The sequence below is a fragment of the Myotis brandtii genome, unplaced genomic scaffold, assembly GCF_000412655.1.
Source record: "Myotis brandtii unplaced genomic scaffold, ASM41265v1 scaffold212, whole genome shotgun sequence".
NCBI lineage: Eukaryota > Metazoa > Chordata > Mammalia > Chiroptera > Vespertilionidae > Myotis > Myotis brandtii.
The window spans coordinates 966179-984570 of NW_005357931.1; the positions used below are offsets into that span (position 1 = coordinate 966179).

The following is an 18392-nucleotide window of genomic DNA, read 5'->3' on the forward strand; positions in this document are numbered from 1 at the left end:
CATGACTGCCCCTAGCTGCAAACAGAACAGATACTGGGTGGGCAACTAGAACTCTCTGCCACATGACCTGAGCAAATTTTTATGCTGATCCGTCTGGTCTAGTGGATGGAGATGGATGCTTTCTAGAATTTTCATTTACCATGTTACACACATAATACTCTTTTATTCTTCTTCCCTAAATTCCTACTTTCTGTGAGACCTTGGTTTTGCCGACCTCATTTTTGCTGATATAGGAAGCTTCTCGGGCATCCCCTATACTTGGGGAAAGGTGGTTGTTCTTACCCACTTCACCTGGGAGTGCCAGGGGCAACTAAGTTTTCATGTGGCAAGGATGCTCTCTGTGATCTTCACTTGGGAGTCAACAGCTCCCTCACTCCTTGGAGGGTAGACACTCACCAGTCTGGAAAGCTCCCTTGCACTTTGTCTCAGAGGCAGGGAGGCAAAGTCTCCAAGTCTCATTTCCAAGTCCACACCGAGGCCCTGGTCCTCCTGGCCTGGCCTGTCATGAGGTGGGGCCCCTGATCTCTTGCAGTCATTCCCTACTATGTGTCAGTCACCACTGCGAAGCACAAGGATGCGGCCACGGACAGCCGGGCCTTCGTCATCCTCATCGGGGAGGATGATGAGGTCAGTAACCGCATCTGGCTGGACTATCCCCGAGGGAAGAAGGGCTTCAGCTGTGGCTCCGTGGAGGAGTTCTACGTCGGAGGCTTGGATGTCGGCGAAATCAAGAAAATAGAGGTGCTGGCCCCTGGGGCCTGGGGTTAGTGACCACCCCCAGGAAGGAAGGAGCTGACCTGTACACGGGTGGGAGGGGCGTGGAGGGCCGGCAGAGGAACTGACCTGAGCCCCACCTCAGAGCAGGTAGCAGGAGAAGACTCCCTGGCCTCTGCCATCACCTTGAGTGAGTTGCCCACCCCTCCAGGTCCCAGCTTTCCACACAATGGGAATGCCTTGTGTATTCGCTTTCTATTGCTGTGTAACCCATGGCCATAAACTTAGTAACTTAAGAGCACACAAATGTATCATCTCACATTTTCCTGGGTCAGGAGTCTAGATGTGAGTTAGCTGGTTCTCTTCCTAATATGCCAGTGTGCTGAAATCAAGTTGCTGCCAGGGCTGTGGTCTCAGCTGAGGCTTGGGATCCTGTTCTAAGCTCACTAGTTATTGGCAAAATCTATTTCCTTGTGGTTATAGGACTGAGGCCTCCAGTTCCCAGAGGCTGCCCACATTCCCTACCATGCAACCCCCTCAAAAACACAGCAGTTCATTTCTTCAAGGCCAATAAAAGATGTCTTCTGCTTCAAATCTCTCTGACTTCTTCCATCTCCAATGTCTAGACCAGGGGTGGGCAAACTTTTTGACTCGAGGGCCACAATGGGTTCTTAAACTGGACCGGAGGGCCGGAACAAAAGCATGGATGGAGTGTTTGTGTGAACTAATATAAATTCAAAGTAAACACCATTACATAAAAGGGTAGGGCCACAATGGGTTCTTAAACTGGACCGGAGGAGGGCCGGAAAAGCATGGATGGAGTGTTTGTGTGAACTAATATAAATTCAAAGTAAACATCATTACATAAAAGGGTATGGTCTTTTTTTTTTTTTTAGTTTTTTTCATTTCAAACGGGCCGGATCTGCCTCGCGGCAGTAGTTTGCCCACGGCTGGTCTAGACCCTCTTTTAAAAGGGCTCACCTGATTACGTCAGGCCCACCCAGAATAATCTTTTTATTAACTCAAAGTCATCTGATTAGAGACCTTAATTATATCTGTAAAATCTTTTCCCCTCAGGGGAGGGACTTGGGTCAGTGAATCCAGAGCACATTGGAAGGAAGCACTGCGGGAGGAGGCTAAAGGGGATGCTGAGCAGAGCAGGGAGGGCTTCCTTCCCAGTGGCGCCCAGATCCTCACGGCCCCTTGTGTCCCCTCATAGCTGGGCCATGATGGGGCCTCCCCCGAGAGCTGCTGGCTGGTGGAGGAGCTGAGTTTGGCTGTGCCCACCCTGGGCACCAAGTACACATTGCGCTGCAATTGCTGGCTCGCCAAGGACCGAGGAGATGGCGTCACCTCCCGAGTCTTTGACCTCCTGGATGCGACGGTGGTGAACATTGGGGTGAAGGTATAGACGGGCCCTGAGTGTGTGCATTGCACAGCATGAGCAGTGCAAGGTGGTGTGGGGGAGCGGTAGGGAGATGGATGTGAGGGAAGCAGGAAACTCATCACTGGGGTGTTGGCCGAAGCTGCAGCCCTGGTCTGCCAGCCAGATGCGCTTTGCTTGGAGCCAGGAGACTCAGGTCTCTTTTGGTCTGCTGCTGTGTGACCTTGGGTAAGTCAGTTAGCCTCTCTGGGCCGTGGTCTTCTCCTATAGCACCCGGATATCATGCTTGCCATTCTGTTTCACGTTAAGATCTTAACTAATGTGATCACGATGAGCCTTGCAAAGTAGCAGCTCTACATAGATGCTCAGAGTCAGTATTCTCCAAGTCTGCTCCATCAGCCCCGCTAGGACATGATGGGGACAGGTGCACTGGGGTTCCGTGAGCCTCTGGGTCTCAGTGAGAGCTGTCCGCATAAGACCCTTTGACCACCTGCCCTGGCTGCACCTCTAACTGACCAAATGACCTGGGATGAGTTATATAAACTCACAGGTCAGTGCTGGGCAGCAGGCAGGATGCCTGGGGGCTAATGTCTGGGGAACATGGCTGGTTGGCAGCCCAGAGGCCTCTAGTTCATGTGACCCCGCAGGCTTCTCTTTCTCTTGGAAAAGCCTCGGGGTCATCTCGGTTCCTGAATCCAAACTGATGGGCGACTAGATTTAAGTCAGAAGCTGTCCCACAAAGGTCAGAAGAAACCACCCTGGCCTGAGGGTGCGCTGCCGTGTTGTCTATGGAAACAGAAGGAAGGGCTGAGTCACGGGCTGTAAAAACCGTGACAGGCAGGAGAGTGGATGCCTGCCCCTCCCCTGCGTGAAGTCAGAGGACAGAACTTTCTACAACATAGACAGCCCCCCTCCCTTCCCCAGACGACTCCATCTGTGGCCAGACGGTCTGTGTGGGTGAGCACACAACTCCTCCCGGGACCTCTGTCCTGACCCAGGTCCCCGTGTGCACGTGGGTGTGTGTGCCTGTATGTGCGCCAGCCCCCAGCACATGCACAGCCCACGGCGGGGCTGCCTCTCCCTCTGAGCCCTTCAGTCCATGGAAATCCGAACCCACATCCCTGTTACCCATGTGACAAAAGAACACAGATTTGTCGCTTTACAAAGAGCCGCAGGATTCTCTGGGCTGGCCGTCTCCCCAGGATGCCTGATATCAGACTGGAATTACAAAAGCCCCGTTTCGGTGTTTCTTTCTGGAAACACAACTGTGACATAAAAAGAAACGTGTCTGTGTAGAGGAGAGAGATATGGACACAGAGAACACAGGAGTCTGGAGGGAGCCAGTCTCCTCAGGACCACGAAGCGCCCATTTTGGCCCTTCTATTTTCCATGCCTGTCTGGACAAGAGCAAAAAGGCACCAGGCTCCTGCCTTCATTCTCACTAGCTCCGTGCCCATCAGATGTCCTTGTTAGATGGTCTACATGGAGTTTTCTGGTAAAGCAAGAGGCTCTTCAATTACTCCCTCAACAAACCTATGCCCTGGGCCAGGCCTGAAAACACTACTTCTGACCTGGTATCCATGACAAAGGTTCTAGCCGCTGCTTGACAAGCACAGAGCATCCAGCAGGTACAGCAGTGGTGGCGTGATCACTGTGATGGATAATGTGGGTTCTGAGTTCTAAAGCTTCTGGTGTGTGGGTACCAGGCACCTGCACAGGTGAGAATACCTACCATGTGGCAGCCGCAGGGGAAGGGAAGGGCCAGGTGTGTGCAAGGGAGATGGCTAGCTTGGCATTTCCTCTGCCGTGTATGCCAACCACTCCTGACCCTTTGGGGCCTAATTGCTAGTTCTTGGGCACCAGGTGAGAGGGAATGGAGTCAGAAGCCAGGGCTGGAAGACACCCCAGGTCATGGTAAAGATGCCCCTTTTGCCACAAGGCTGCTTCTCAGAGGAAGAACCAAGGCAGGGGACTTAGTGGGAGTCCTGGGAAGAGCAGGCTACTCCCACCCCCTCTGGTGAAGACAAAGGGACTATATCCTCTTTGCAGCAAACCTCAGGCGAAAGGGAAAAGTTCCAAACTAAAGCAAAAATCAGGTAGACTAGGTGGTTGTCCCACATCACAGTGGATGGAGGCTGAGCTCCCTTAAATGGCACCCCGGATGGACTCCTAGCTCCCCGATGTGCGGGGTGTCTGTTGGCTGCAGCACGCAGGGGGGACAGTCACCCAGAGCTGGTGCCACTTCCTGAGGCCAAACCACGTGGCAGGCCCCGTGTCTGCAGCACTCACAACTCTGCAAAGTGTTTGTCCCCATTTCACGAGGACAAAGCAGAGGCTGGCAAGGGGGGGCCTGCCCACGTTCAACAGCCTGCAGGTGGGGGGTCTGGGATTCCAGTGGAGCTCTGGAGGCTCCCAAAGCCGCTGTCCTGCCACCACGTGCTGCATGGACTTAGGCTGGGATTCGATTCACTGAGGAATCGGTTAACACTGGGGCTGTCAGTCATGTGTCTGCTGCACACATGTTCTCTATGTGAAACGAAATTCCCTCTAGTACTAAACTGGACACAGTGGGGGACATAGAGTGACAGGTCTGACTCTTGCTCTCTAGTCATTCATAGTTGATGGGGAGGAGGGGCTCTCTTCAGAGCCACAGAGCTTAGAGGGAGTGTCGTCTTGCCTGGTGAGAATGAGGCAAATCAGTGGGGCTGGTGGGTGAGGCCAAAGTTCAGGACCCACATCCCTCTCCTGGCAGGAGCTGTATGAGATGACTGTGTGGACGGGTGACGTGGTTGGCGGTGGCACCGACTCCAACATCTTTATGACCCTCTATGGCATCAACGGTAGCACAGAGGAAATGAAGCTGGACAAAAAGAAGGCCAGGTATCCAGGGGCCACCTCTGCCCCTTGCCCCTCACACATCCAGTTCTCCACTTTCTAGCCCCACCCTGCCTACAGCCAGATTGCTTCCCTCACACACCCTCATACCTTGGGGCCTTCCAGCCTCCACACCTTTGTCCCTATGATTGCCCCCTCTTGGAATGCTCTTTACCCACTCTTTTGTGTTTCAAGACCTTTCTCTTTCAAGGTCCAGCTCAAATCTTCCTCTTCCAGGAAGCCTTCCTTAATTGCCTCATTCCATAACCCACCTGTTCTTCCTTCTTTTTCTTTCTTCCTCCCTCCCTCTTTCACTCTCTCCCTTCCTTCCTCTCTCCTTCTCTCCCTCCTTCCTTCCCTCTTTCCTTCTCTCTCTACCTCTCCCCTCCCTTCCTCCCTCCTTCTTCCCTTCTACTTGTCACTAGGAAATGTTTATTGTAAGGTCTGTAGACTAGTTGAGAATATCATGTCAGTGTGAATCTCCTGGGCCTCAGGCTCAGGACAGGCTGCTGAAGCGTCTGGGTTTGCCCTGTGTATCTGCTCAGGGAAGCCTCTCTACTCGGCAGCTGAAGAGGTGACAACTGGGGAGCATGGCCACTGGCTGCCCCGCACTCCCTTTCTATGCTGGTTTTCTCCTGGTTCCCACCCCTGCTAAAGGCTATCCTGGGGGAAGTACCCAACTCCCCCTCACGCATTAGTATCTGTGACTGGGAACAGCCTGAGGCTGACCAGGCCAAAGTCTTAGGCTGGGAGGCAACTATTTCACAGAAGGACTTGGGCCTTGGGGGACATGGAGCAAAGGCTGACCATTTCTCCAAGGCAGCCCCTTTGTGTGGGAGGAAGCCAAGTCCCCGAGGGAAGCTGGGTGGCTTAGGTGGCTAGCAGAATGAGATTAAGACCCAGAACTGGTAGGTCTTGATTCAGGACCATTTCTACCAGGCAAACTCACTTAACCCAGTATTTCAGGAGCACATCTGGGGTGCAAGAGACAGGCTATTGGGGAGTCAGTGGGAACTGAGAGGGAGGCTGAGTAAAAGTCTGTTCTCTCTTTACCCTGAACTGGTCTGTGGCACAACTTGGGCCCCTCACCACAGCCAGCTTCCCTTTTTCATGCCCCTGCTCTGCATCCCCAGATTTGAGCGGGAGCAGAATGACACCTTCCTCATGGAGATCCTGGACATCGCTCCATTCACCAAGATGCGGATCCGAATTGACGGCCTGGGCAGCCGGCCCGAGTGGTTCCTGGAGAGGGTAAAGTGTCTGTCCCCTCGCTCTCCCTTCCACCATGGCCCACACCATCTTCCTGCTCTTTTGGGTTGTTGATGACTTAATAAAGTGCAAATGTCACCTGAGAGGGTTATTACACAAACCTGACCAGTATATAATCCTATAGACCCCCTTTGACATGAATTAATCCAAGAACACAGTTTTATTTATTTATGTCCAGTCAAAATTGAATCAGCTGCCAGAGAACAAAGCATGTACTGCAGTAAGCAGAGGCTTGGTGTGGGCTTCCTGGAGGAAGTGGGCTGGGAGGAGTGAGAGGAGCAGCAGGGGCTGGGACAGCGAGAGACTGTGGTGGGAACTTGAAGCAGCCCAGCAAGGATGCTAGTGGTGTCCCTGTGATCACTCAGTTATTGGTGCCTCTTTCTCCGTCTTGGACCTCCACTCCCCCTGAATCAGTCTCTCATCCCCCGTCCACCAAAGGCCTTCTATCCCAAGTCCCTCAGGCTCCTACACCCTTCTTAGTCATTAGCAGATTTTTGTTTGAGCCAACAATATGGTGCCCGTGCCAAGGGCAATCTGGCCAACTTCAGTAAATGACAGTGAGGTCCTGTCAGCAGATGTGTTAGGGGACCCAGAAGAAGGCACCTTATCTAGTTGGATGACAGCGTTTGGTTGGTCCACTTTTCGTCTTTCACTCAGCAAACGTTTCTTGTGACCAACCTTGGAAACATGTTTGGACAAAGTGCCCGTTTCCAAATCCCTAGACTAGAGTTGTCATGGTGGGGGTTTCAGAACCCGTGCAAGGCACACGGGGCAGGTTCTTCATCTCAGGGAGGACCCTTTCTACTCGTCTTGAGTCCAAATCAGAAGAACTTGTCTCAAGACTGGGGTTCTGGGTCCTTAGGGTTCAGCCAAAGAGGCTGCATTAGCGGGTGGGGGCCGGTGGGTGGGACGGGCATTCCCATGCTGGGTCCTCTCACCCAGATCCTCCTGAAGAACATGAACACTGGGGACCTGACCATGTTCTACTATGGAGACTGGCTGTCCCAGCGGAAGGGCAAGAAGACCCTGGTGTGTGAAATGTGTGCCGTCATCAACGGGGAGGAGATGATGGAGTACACTTCCTACACCGTCTCGGTTAAGACCAGTGACATCCTGGGTGAGTCAGGGGTCGCCCCCATCTCCCACTCCCACCTCCCATCTCCCACTACTCTTGCCCCTCTTCAAGTTCTGGCTCAGGCCCTGGACTCTGGCAAGGACATTTTTTAGATGGCCTTCCAAAATTTAGTCAGCCCAAGTCATTTCCACAGTGTGTTACTTTCTGTCTGGACAGAAGGACTTCCTCTCAGGGACTGAATTGGCTCTGTTCCTCCTCACTCAGAGAAGAGGGGGGAGAACATTATTGAACAGTATGGTCAGCACCTCTGTATTCCTGCTGCTTCCTAATGTCCCTCACCCAGGTGCCATGCACCCTTGACACCCATCAGTTCCTTCCCACATCCTTGCGCTTTGCAACCATCTTCTGTGTACCAGCTTTGGCCTAGGGTCTCAGGATGGTGATATGACCCTGGGCTGTTGTGGGTTTGATATTGCCATAGAGCAATGACAGTGAGGTTCTGTCAGCACATGTGCTGGGGAACCCCTAGATGGGGACCAGGGACAAGGGTCATGGAGGGCTTCCCAGAGGTGGTGCCAAAGTCTAGTTCAGAAAGTCAAACAGAAGCCACTGAGGCAGAGGGGACACTAGCGTGTGCAAAGGCCTGGAGCTGAGAGGGAACACTCTTGTCATGGAGGCAGTGCCTCCTACCTACCCCACTCCCCATATCAATCCTGCTCTCCAGGGGCTTGGCAAGGAACTTGGAAAACTCATTTACACTAATTAAAAATGTCTACTTTAGGATTAGCTTGTTGGCCCTGTTAGTTTACATTTTCAACAGAGAAGCATTTAGCCAAAGAAATGAAGCTCTCATGGTAAAATCTCAGGCATACCTGATGGGCCAGGACAATTGGTAAAGTTTGTTTTAGGCACCTCCCTTCATTCTTTTCTCCTGACAGTGGAACTTTTACTCTTTTTGTTTAAAGTTCCACATGTTTTCAAGCCCCTTCATCCCCTCATGATGCACCCTCAGAAAATAATTGATAAATTTATTGATGACCACAGGGTCTGTATCAAAAAAGCTTCACAGGGTCACCTCTTCCAGAAGCATTTTCTTTTTAACGGGGGTCAATACCTCTATTTGCCTTAAGCAAATGATATGAACTCTGGTGTAGTATGCCAACCAGAGGCAGATCTGGGGAACAAGAAACTTTCCTATTTCCTCTGAACCCACAGTGTGTAGGAGGGAACCTGTATTTCTAAACTGTAAAGCCAGTCTACATGGCATTTCATGTAAATGTGGGCGTATTCCCCAGAACTAGGGGAGTTCTTGTACTAAACCATTCATACATGCTAACCAGGACCCCAGTGAGCCCACCAGCATGTACAAAGCACAGAGATAAATGAAGGATAGAGTAGGAGACACAAGAGTTGCAGGACAGTAACCAGCCCTTTCCAACATCACCCTGGCCTCACTGACTCCGAACTCGCCCATCTGCATGCCTGGCTCCTCCAAGGAGGCCAGAGCAAGAGGGGCTGTGTGTCAGAGAGGCCAGCACCCAGAGCCCTTGTCTTGTATATTCCCAGGTGCGGGCACTGATGCCAATGTGTTCATCACCATCTTTGGAGAGAATGGAGATAGCGGGACCCTCGCCCTGAAGCAGTCAGCCAACTGGAACAAGTTTGAACGGAACAACACGGACACGTTCAACTTCCCTGACATGCTGAGCCTGGGCCACCTCTGCAAGCTGAGGGTCTGGCACGACAGCAAAGGTACCTCCCGCTCAAGGTCTGGGTGGTTGGGGAGGGTAGGCCTCAGCACTCCACCCGAGCCCCTCCCCAGGATGGCAGGCAACTAAGAAAGGCTGGTGGCCACCATGTTGATACTCCCATTGGTTAAAAGATCCAGTGTTTTTGGACAAATGTTAGGCTTAGTTCCTCCTGCTCTCTCCCAGGAGGATGAATGGTTCTCAATTTTCTGTGACATTGGAGCACTGTCTTCCTAGTTCAGACATAAAAATTAAGAAAAAGAAAAAGGCTATGTCACCAGATTCACTTCCTGTGGATTTCCTATAAAGGCCTATGCTGGCCATGAACTTCAGGGTCCTGATGAGGCCCTCTAATACTGGCTGCCAGTCTCTGACACTCTGACACCGATTGTGTGCATATCTAAACTTTCTCAGCTTCTTGATGTATTTTTTCTTCTATGCAAAAATCCGGACAGTCAATTCTTTCTATCTCATCACTGACTCAAAATCCTGAACGAAAAGAGGTGGTTCAGCACCATGGACAGCTACATAGTGTTTTAGGTGCCCGGCTCTTCAAAGACCTTGATTCCTCCCTTGGATAACCCAAGACTTTGGGCTTGTCTTGGCCTCATCATGGCTCTTTGACATAAAAAGAATCCTGAGTCATTGATATTATCTTCTTCCCTTTGTAGGCAGAGAAATGGGCCTTCTCTCCTTCAACCAGACTTTGGATCTGAAAGCAGGACCATGTCACTGGCAGGGAAAAGAATATTTCTGTATCCTTATTAAACCCAGGTTGTTGGGCTATTAGGGTCAGGAAGTCCAGGTTCTGTGCCTAACTTTCTCTTTATAGTAACTTTCTCCTCCAGAAATGGAAGTTTAAATGTTAATATAAGCTAAGACAGCTAAACATGTCCTTAAGTGCTCTCTATGCCACATTTTCCCCATATATGGTTTAAAAATATTCAAGCTACATTATGCTTCCCTTGCATAGAAATTTATGAGGACAAATATATTTTGTTTGAGAGTTTTCCACACAAAAAAGATGTGAGTCCTGAAAAATTACTGTGCAAGTCAGGTTACAAATGTTTAGTTAACTTAATATCATAGCAATCTTCTCTTTCCCTGACTCTACCTTTCTATCTTTTTTGTTTATTTAATGGTTTATTTTATGAAAAATTTTAAACGTGTACAAAAGTGAAGGAAATATATTAATGAACTTCCACATACCCCTCACATAGATTCAACAATTATAATTTGTCATGCCTGCTTTACCCTTTTTATTTTTTTCTTTGGTTTTTTTTGGTTGCTGCAAGATATAAAATAAAATTCTAAACCTCATGTCATTTCATCCCAAACATACTATTTAGTATGTTTCTCTTTTTAGTATGTTTCATATTTTCTTATGAAATCACAATGCTGTTATTACACTTAACAATGATTTTTGTGATATCCAATTTTCATTCCATATACAAATTTTCTTAATAGCATAAAAATGTCTCTGTACTTTTGATTTTATTTGAATCTTTATGCAAACAAGGTCCATACACTACATTTAGTTGTTATGTCTCCTTAATCTCTTAATGCAGACCAGTGTCTACACCCTTTATTTTTCTATGCCATTAACTTGTTGAAGGAATGGGGTCCAATGAGCTATAGAATTCCCACATTCTGGACCCTATCTGTTTGCTTCTTGGTGGTGTTGCTGCCTCTTTTTCCCCCATATTTTCTATGACCTGGAAGCCAGCTCTCAAGGCTTGATTAGATTCAGGTTCAACTTTCTTTGGCAAGAATACTTTATAGGTGGTATCAGAACGACTTTAAAATGGGACCTGTGTACTTCATGTTACATCACAGCAGTCCCACTCTTACTGACACCCACATACAATAGGACCCAGGGACTGTCAGCCTGATTACTCCATTGTAAAGTTCCCCCCTAAGTTTTCATCTCATGGCTTCATCCAGTGATGATCTATTAGGGTTATAAATGATGATTTTCTCCTAATTGTCACTTCTTATCCACTTATCAGCTAGAATTCTGTTAATAAAAATTGTCTCTCAGGCTATTTGGTTACTATGAAATATAGTTTATAGAGGAAAATAAAGATAAATGATTAAATCTCCTTCTTAATTCCAGTTACCAGATAGCTCTTATAATACAGAACAAATTATAACACAAGAGTGTTGATTTTATAATTCATCTTGCTCTGTCTTGCTTCCTCTGAAATGAAAAAACTGAAAGGAGGAAGTTTTTCAACCACAAAATGACTTTATATGCTTTCTTTTGGATAATATGAATTCATAGAAATATAAAGGACCTTAGAAATCATTATCATCATAACCTGTTACACCACTGGAATTTCTTCCCATATGTGGTCCTTTAGCTTTTGAGTTCTCAAGGACGCTGAAGGGTTGAGAGTAACTGAACCAATGCACAGTGCAGATAGCATGCAGCTCACAGAGCAAATACACATAGATTCATACGTGATGGCTATAATTTGAGGAACACTTCTAAAGGAATGCCTGCCAATTACAACAGAAACAGCTGATTATTTAATATTAGGGAAAGATGTGTCAGGTTTAGCAACGTACCCTACAGAAATATCTGTTTCTGACCCTGTCCTCTGATTGTCAAACAGCAAATGTTCTCAAAATCATAAAATACTCATTTGGCATTAATTAAGCAACTACTACATGCCAGTTGCTATGCTGACATTGGGGAAACAACAACAAATAAGACCTGGTCTCTGCTCTCAAAAGCTTATGATCTAGGGGAAGAGACGCATGTAAATAGGGTGGTCAGGGCATGGCTTCAGGGTGCTATAGGTGCAAGGAGGACACCTGATACAGGCTGAGTAGGCAATGGGAGAACAGTAGGGAAGACTTGCTGGAGGAGGTGATGCCTGAACGGACTCTATAAAGATAATGGGTGCGAGAGAGGTGGATAGTGGTGTCAAGGAGTCATAGGATTCATCCTTCAGCTTTATGAACTCCAAAAGGTCTAGTTCTTGGGTCAGAGACCTCACTGTGAATCTGACGAAACAATCAGCCCTATCCCTGGCAAAATGCCCCTGTATAATTATAGCACAATTTTTCAGGGCCCATAGACTGTTTCAGTCCCATACACAAATCCTCTAAGCATTCATGAACCCCAAGTTAAGGATTCTTTCAAGAGAATTATACTCTCTGGGCCACAGGAGCCCTCAGAGATCATCTAACCCAACCCCTCATTTCATCAACAAGGAGAACAAGGCCCAGAGAAGATAGAGAACTTGTCCAGGACCGCACAGCCAGAGGGCTGGGGCAGTGGAAATCAGAGGGGAGGGAAAGCACGTTCACCTCCCATCCCCATGATCTCTTTCCCTCAGGGATATTTCCAGGCTGGCACCTCAGCTACGTGAATGTGAAGGACATCGCCCGTGACGAGATCTTCTCCTTCCAATGTGACTGCTGGCTCTCCAAGACTGAGGGGGATGGACAGACAGTCCGCGACTTTGCCTGTGCCAACAACGAGATCCACGATGAGCTGGAGGAGACCAGTACGTGGGGATCCCAGTGGGCTCAGCCTGGCTGTGATGCTTGGGCTGGATCTTCAGCTAAGTGAGAATTAGCTTAGGAGGGAGGTGGGAAATGGTGTTGACAAATCTAAAGAAGAGACTCTTACAGCTGGAGGGGAATCAGCTGCCCAATGAAGGAAATACTGTTGGGGAGGTATTGGGGAGGCACATAAGTAAACCCCTAAATGTTGTTTGGTGAACCTAAAGCAGCCAAGATACTGGTACCAGATCATGGCTCTGAATCTCATGGACTAATTAGGTAGAGGGAAAACCCACTGGGGACAAGCTCACCCTGCCCTGAGGGCTGGGCAAGGAAGTTTGGCGAGAAGCTCTCTCTGTTTTGTTTTTATACTAGAGGCCTGGTGCACGAATTCATGCACAAGTGGGGTCCCTTGGCCTGTCCGGTAATCAGGGACAGTCAGGGCTGTCTCGCCCAGTCCAGGGGGAGGGACTGCAGGAGGTTGGCCACCAGTAGGAGGTTGGCTGTGGGAGCGCACTGACTACCTGTGTTGAGCATCTGTCCCCTGGTGGTCAGTGCATGTCATAGAAACCAGTCGACAGGTTGTAATGGTCACTTAGGCTTTTATATATATAGATCATGGACTCCTTCCCATTGATGCTGGTAGCAATAGCTGCCAAATCAAGACTTCCTGGAAACAGAATGTGTGGGTGGTGTGTGTGTGTGTGGGGGGGGGTGGAGGTGGGGAGGGAGCCAGCATCTCCACCAGCTGCTTTCTCTTTGGTCCCTTCCTCAGGAGATATTTAAAGGGAAAGAGTAATTACTTCATAAGGTGGGATGGCCATCAGGGAGGTGTTTCTTCAATACACCTAGTGTCTGGGTTTAACAGAGCAAAAAAAGGCTCAGCAAGGTAGAGCCCAGTGTAAAGAAAAGATTTTCCAACCTTAGTTATTAAGGTAACACTAGCTATAGAACAGATAAAGTCCAAATCTCAGTGGTTTAACACAACAAAATGTATTTTTCACTCAGGTAATAGTCCAGTGTTGGTGTTTGGCAGGAAGTCTTTCTTCCACACTGTGATTCAGGGATCCAAGCTCTTCTCATCTGTGTCTCTGCCATTTTCAACATGTGGCTCTCACATTTCTAGCAGAAGGGAAAAGAGAAGACTTACTTTCCTACCTTCTCTAACACATTGACTTATTGTACTTTCTATTGGTGAGAATTAGTCGTGTGGCTCCACATTGATGCAAGGGCACCTGGGAAATGTAGTCCTTGGCTGGACAGCCCTTCCTGGCAAACACTGCACTGAGGAAGGGAAACATGGATCTTTGGTGGGAAGCACCTACCCATCTCTGCCACGCCATCCAAACTACCGAATGACGAGATTAGTTGCTTTGAGAGGTAGTGAGCACTGATATTCCTAGGAGCATTCAAACGAGGGCCAACCTCCCATTTGTCAAGTTGTCTGTATGAAGATTCCTGCACTAATTTAGAGAGTGGACTCCCAGCTTCTGTAATTGCACTTAATGAGGTGTTGCTGGGTGCTTGGTTTTAATTTAGATGCTATGAGTGGTGCACACTGCTCTGTGACCCCTAGTTGATTTGCATCAACCTTTGTACAGTGTCCCTGCACAACTATAAGCTCCTGGAAGTCAGGGACTGAATCACTCATGTCTGCAGCCCTCTGCAGCTCTGTGGGCTTTGGGCCCTGACAGGTGTGCAGTTAGTTAAGTGCTCAGTGAATGGAAGAAGGTGCAGTCCTTTTCTTTAGAGCCTCACAATCCTGTTAGAAGGAGAAACTTAAGCCCCTTATGCAATAGGAACACTTAAGCCCCTCACACAGTGCCAAGGTGAGCAACAGAGGCGCCTCAGGCTACTGGCGTTCAGGGCAGGAGAGATTTGTGAGGCTTGGAGCAGAATCACTGAGTCTCCCTCACACATGTCCTGCCTGACAGCTGCTAAGACCTGCGGGATTTGGGTTGGCAGGGAGATTGCAAAGGGTAGGCAGCACGTGTGTTAGTTCTGGAAGGATGTGTATGAACTGGAGAGGGGAAGGCAGGGGCCCAGGGCCCAGGAGACACCTTGTAAAGATCGGTGTCTTTACAAGGAGCCCACAGAGGACTGAGTGGCACCCACTTACACTGCCCATCAGGGGACAGACAGCCACACCTCTGTCCTCAGATGGAAGCTCATCCCGAGGGGAACCAAGGATGCAGCTGGAGCCAAACAGCCATCTCTCAGCTCCCTTCGTTTAACCATTTGGCAAATGCTTATTGAGCACCTACTAAGTGCCACAGCCTATTCTGAGTCCTGGGGACACACCAATGAATAAAACAGAGACCCTGCCCTTGTGGCACTTAAATTCGGTGCCTGTGACTCAGGGGCACCTCTGGGCACTGGGCCTGTGATAACAAACACCCTCTGGTACTTGAACGGGGCTTCATATGCGGAAAGCACTCCCTACCCATGTTGCCCTTAGGTCCTCGCAGCCCCCCTCCCTCCCCGCGAGCCAATGCACACCTCTCCCTCACGGGTAAGGGAAACAAAAATCCACAGAGGTGAAGTGACTCGCCTAAGGCCCATGGGTAGCTACTAGCACCCAGGTGACCTGATTCCTAGCCCAGGACTCTGAACCACCACAGGAGGTCTTGTCAGTATTGAGCCTGGCTGGCACTCCAGACTGATCGATTGCCCCACATCATTTATCCTCCTGCTCCCTGCCTTCACCTCCAATTCTTGTTAGCAGTTCTGGAAGCTGCTCCCAACCCTCTGCAAGCATGCGCCTCTGCATTTGATCTAATGTTCAGCTGAAGCTGAAAACCACTGGCAATCTTTAAATAATACTGATGCCCAGGTCCTACCCCCTGAGATTCCATTGTAATGGATACAGAGTGAGGCATGGATAGTAGGATCACATGCTCATATGTGCGCATACATGTATGCATATCTGTACATGCATGTATGCACACAAGAACTCACACACACCTGGGAGGGCAAATAAGGTCTCTCAGGCTGGGACATCCTCCAGCAGGACCCATGCTTTCCTCTTTACAGCTGCCATTTTCCATTCCCCCTCTTGTGGGGCCCTTAGGCCTGGGCAGTCAGCCCAAAAACAGTCTGGTGATGGCCAGCTGCCCAGGGATAGGCAACTCACTGCTTCACCAGGCGGCTCTGTTAGAAAACCCATCTTCATAGTCATGCTCTTGAAGCTTCCATCCTTTGGCAGTCCCAGTGAGGTCAAACAGAAAACTTCAGGAGTGGCCAGGACTCTTGGTTGTACATGTCTGAACCCCAACACTAAGCTGGCTCCAGCAAAAAGGGTGTGTACTGGTCCCAGAACTTGGAAGTCTGAGGTGGGGCTGTCTCGAGGCTGTGATTTCAGTGTCCCCAGTGGTTTCAGTGTCTCTGAACCCCCTTTCTTCTCAATGGTTTCTTTCTCAGTATTGTGGGAAGATGGCTGCTGGCCACCTCACCCCCACAGCCTTCTAGCTCAATAGCCTCCATGGAAGGGAAGAGAGTATTGCCCAGAGGAAGATTCTGACTGGCCAGGAGGGGCCTCTCCACCCCATCCACACCACGTAGGAGCTCCCCAGAGTAGAGAATGTTCCTGGCAACATGAGGTAGGGAAGGCGATAGGAAGCTGAAAGTTCCAGGTGCCTGCTGGAAGCCCAGTGTCCTGCCCTGGCACTCCTCCACAGCATCACTCCCTGCAGGTCTTGCCTCAAGACAGACACCTGTTCATTCAGCAGCTGCTCACGTGACATGGAATGTCATGTGTATTCTGGATTGCTTGTCCATCTCCCTCTGCAGATGCCAGGCCCAGAGCACACGCAAGATGTAAAGGGTGGTCTGCCCGCCTCTCCTATCCTGCCACTTGAACCACAATCATGCCTCCTGAGCTCAGGGTAGCTTTGCTGGTGGGCCTTCATGCTGGTGACTCACATGGTGGCTCCCCTTCTCCACCTGGGCTTGTCCTGTGGGTCTGCTGGCCCTGTGGTAAGCCTTACACTGACCCATATGGACTGGGCTCACCCCTGCTACCTGCCCGCTCTTTCAGGTCCCCCATCCTCTTCTGTCTCCTCTGTTTCCTCCCAGGAGCCTATCAACAAAGTTGAGAGTCAGGCCTCCACATTTTATCAAGCCCCTGATGACTTGGGAAAGAGGACAAGGTGAAAATATGTTGAATGAAACTTCCTCTCAGAAGACCATTGACACAACCAGCAACATTTGTTTCTAAAAATCTACCTAAATGTCCTTGCTTATGCCCCTTACCCTCAGGACCCTCAGAAAAGAATGAGTTACAGTCCACATCCCTCCATCTGCATCATTTCTCACATCTCCTCCTTGAGGTCATTGCAGTGAGCATGGAGGTTCCTCGAGCTCCCTGCTCCAAACCATTTCCTTTCCAATGCCAGGATCCACTTTGAACTCACAGGCATTTGGTTTGCAGAACACACCTCCCCTTCTAATGGAAAAAAAAATGTTGGGAGAAGTGGGACCACTCTCCGCCCTGTCAGGGTTCTAGTCCCTGACAGTGACTCAGCAATTTTACATTCTCTCTGTCCTAGGCTGGGCTCTGCAGGCCCTGCCCTTCTCCAGGTGTTAAGTGCTCTCTGGATGTCTCTTCCTGTTGTGGACTACCTGAGTCTTTGCTCAGATTCATCCTATCTGTTTCAGGTAGCAGAGATTCTCCCTGAGAAAAGTCACAAAGGCAAAGTGTTGCTGAGGGCCTGGAATGGACATTACCCTGAGTACCAGGCATAGCCATCCCTTCACTTAATTGTCTTCATCACGTCTCTGAGATAAAGGCACAGAAATAGAGCTATCTCCTTCGTATTCAGAACCCCAAATCCTCACCAATTAATTTACTGCAGTAAGAGCTTCATGCATAGGGACACTCCGAACAGATATTTATTGTGTCTGTCTGTGTGCTAGCTCCATCCCTGGCCTTAACTCCGGGGATCAGGTCTGGATCGTGTAGACTTCAAGCCCCTGCCACACCCCTCAGTATCTTCTCATGCTTCTCCCTCTGCCCAGAACATTCCTCCACTTTCTGCTGATCATAGTCATGGCTCTTCTTCAAGCCCAAGGTGAAATGCCACCTCCTTCACAAAGTGTCCTGTGATTAGCCCAATCATTCATTCATTTGCTCATCACATATTTACTGAATGTCTCTGTGCTGGGCGCTGTTCTGGGCATGTGGGGCCCATCAGTGAGCACAATGAAGACCCTTACCCTCAGGGAGCTTGCATTCAGGTGGGAGGGGGGATTCAATAAACAATAAAGTAATAAGTAAATTACATAGCATGTTAGAAGGTACTAGGTGATAGGGATACAAGAGAATAATAGGTAAAGCAAGCCAGGAGTGCTCCCGGGAAATCAGGTTGCAATTTTAGATGTGGTGGATGGGGCACACCGCAGGTGGTAACATTTGAATAAGAAATAGAAGCTGGTGAAGGAGTGAGCCAAACCGATATGGGTGGGCGGGGGAATGGTGCAGACAGAGGGAACCCTCATTGCAGAGCTCTAAGGCAGCACCCCGCCTTAGTACTCTGGGGATAGCTCAGAGGGAGGTGGAGTGGTTGGAGTGAGCCAGGGAGAAAGTTCTAGGTGCTGAGAGAACTAACAGGGAGGCAAGTTTTTCCTCTTGCCTCACGGTACTTGGGCCCTTTCTCACAGGGCTCCCACGTTCTATCCCAGGGGTGGGCAAACTTTTTGACTCGAGGGCCACAATGGGTTCTTAAACTGGACCGGAGGGCCGGAACAAAAGCATGGATGGAGTGTTTGTGTGAACTAATATAAATTCAAAGTAAACATCATTAAATAAAAGGGT

The 18392-nt window shown here is 49.4% G+C and overlaps 1 protein-coding gene across 2 annotated transcripts in view; it reads left to right on the plus strand.

The window, feature by feature from the left end:
• LOXHD1 (lipoxygenase homology domains 1) overlaps positions 1 to 18392 on the plus strand; it is a 103455-nt gene that overhangs the window by 75147 nt on the left and 9916 nt on the right. For both annotated transcript variants that reach the window (XM_005865741.2, XM_014539272.1), the window contains 7 exons: positions 533 to 741; positions 1934 to 2119; positions 4851 to 4978; positions 6106 to 6223; positions 7184 to 7358; positions 8883 to 9068; positions 12412 to 12582. In XM_005865741.2, coding sequence (XP_005865803.2) covers positions 533 to 741; positions 1934 to 2119; positions 4851 to 4978; positions 6106 to 6223; positions 7184 to 7358; positions 8883 to 9068; positions 12412 to 12582 — 1173 coding nt within the window. The remainder of the gene's footprint in view (positions 1 to 532; positions 742 to 1933; positions 2120 to 4850; positions 4979 to 6105; positions 6224 to 7183; positions 7359 to 8882; positions 9069 to 12411; positions 12583 to 18392) is intronic.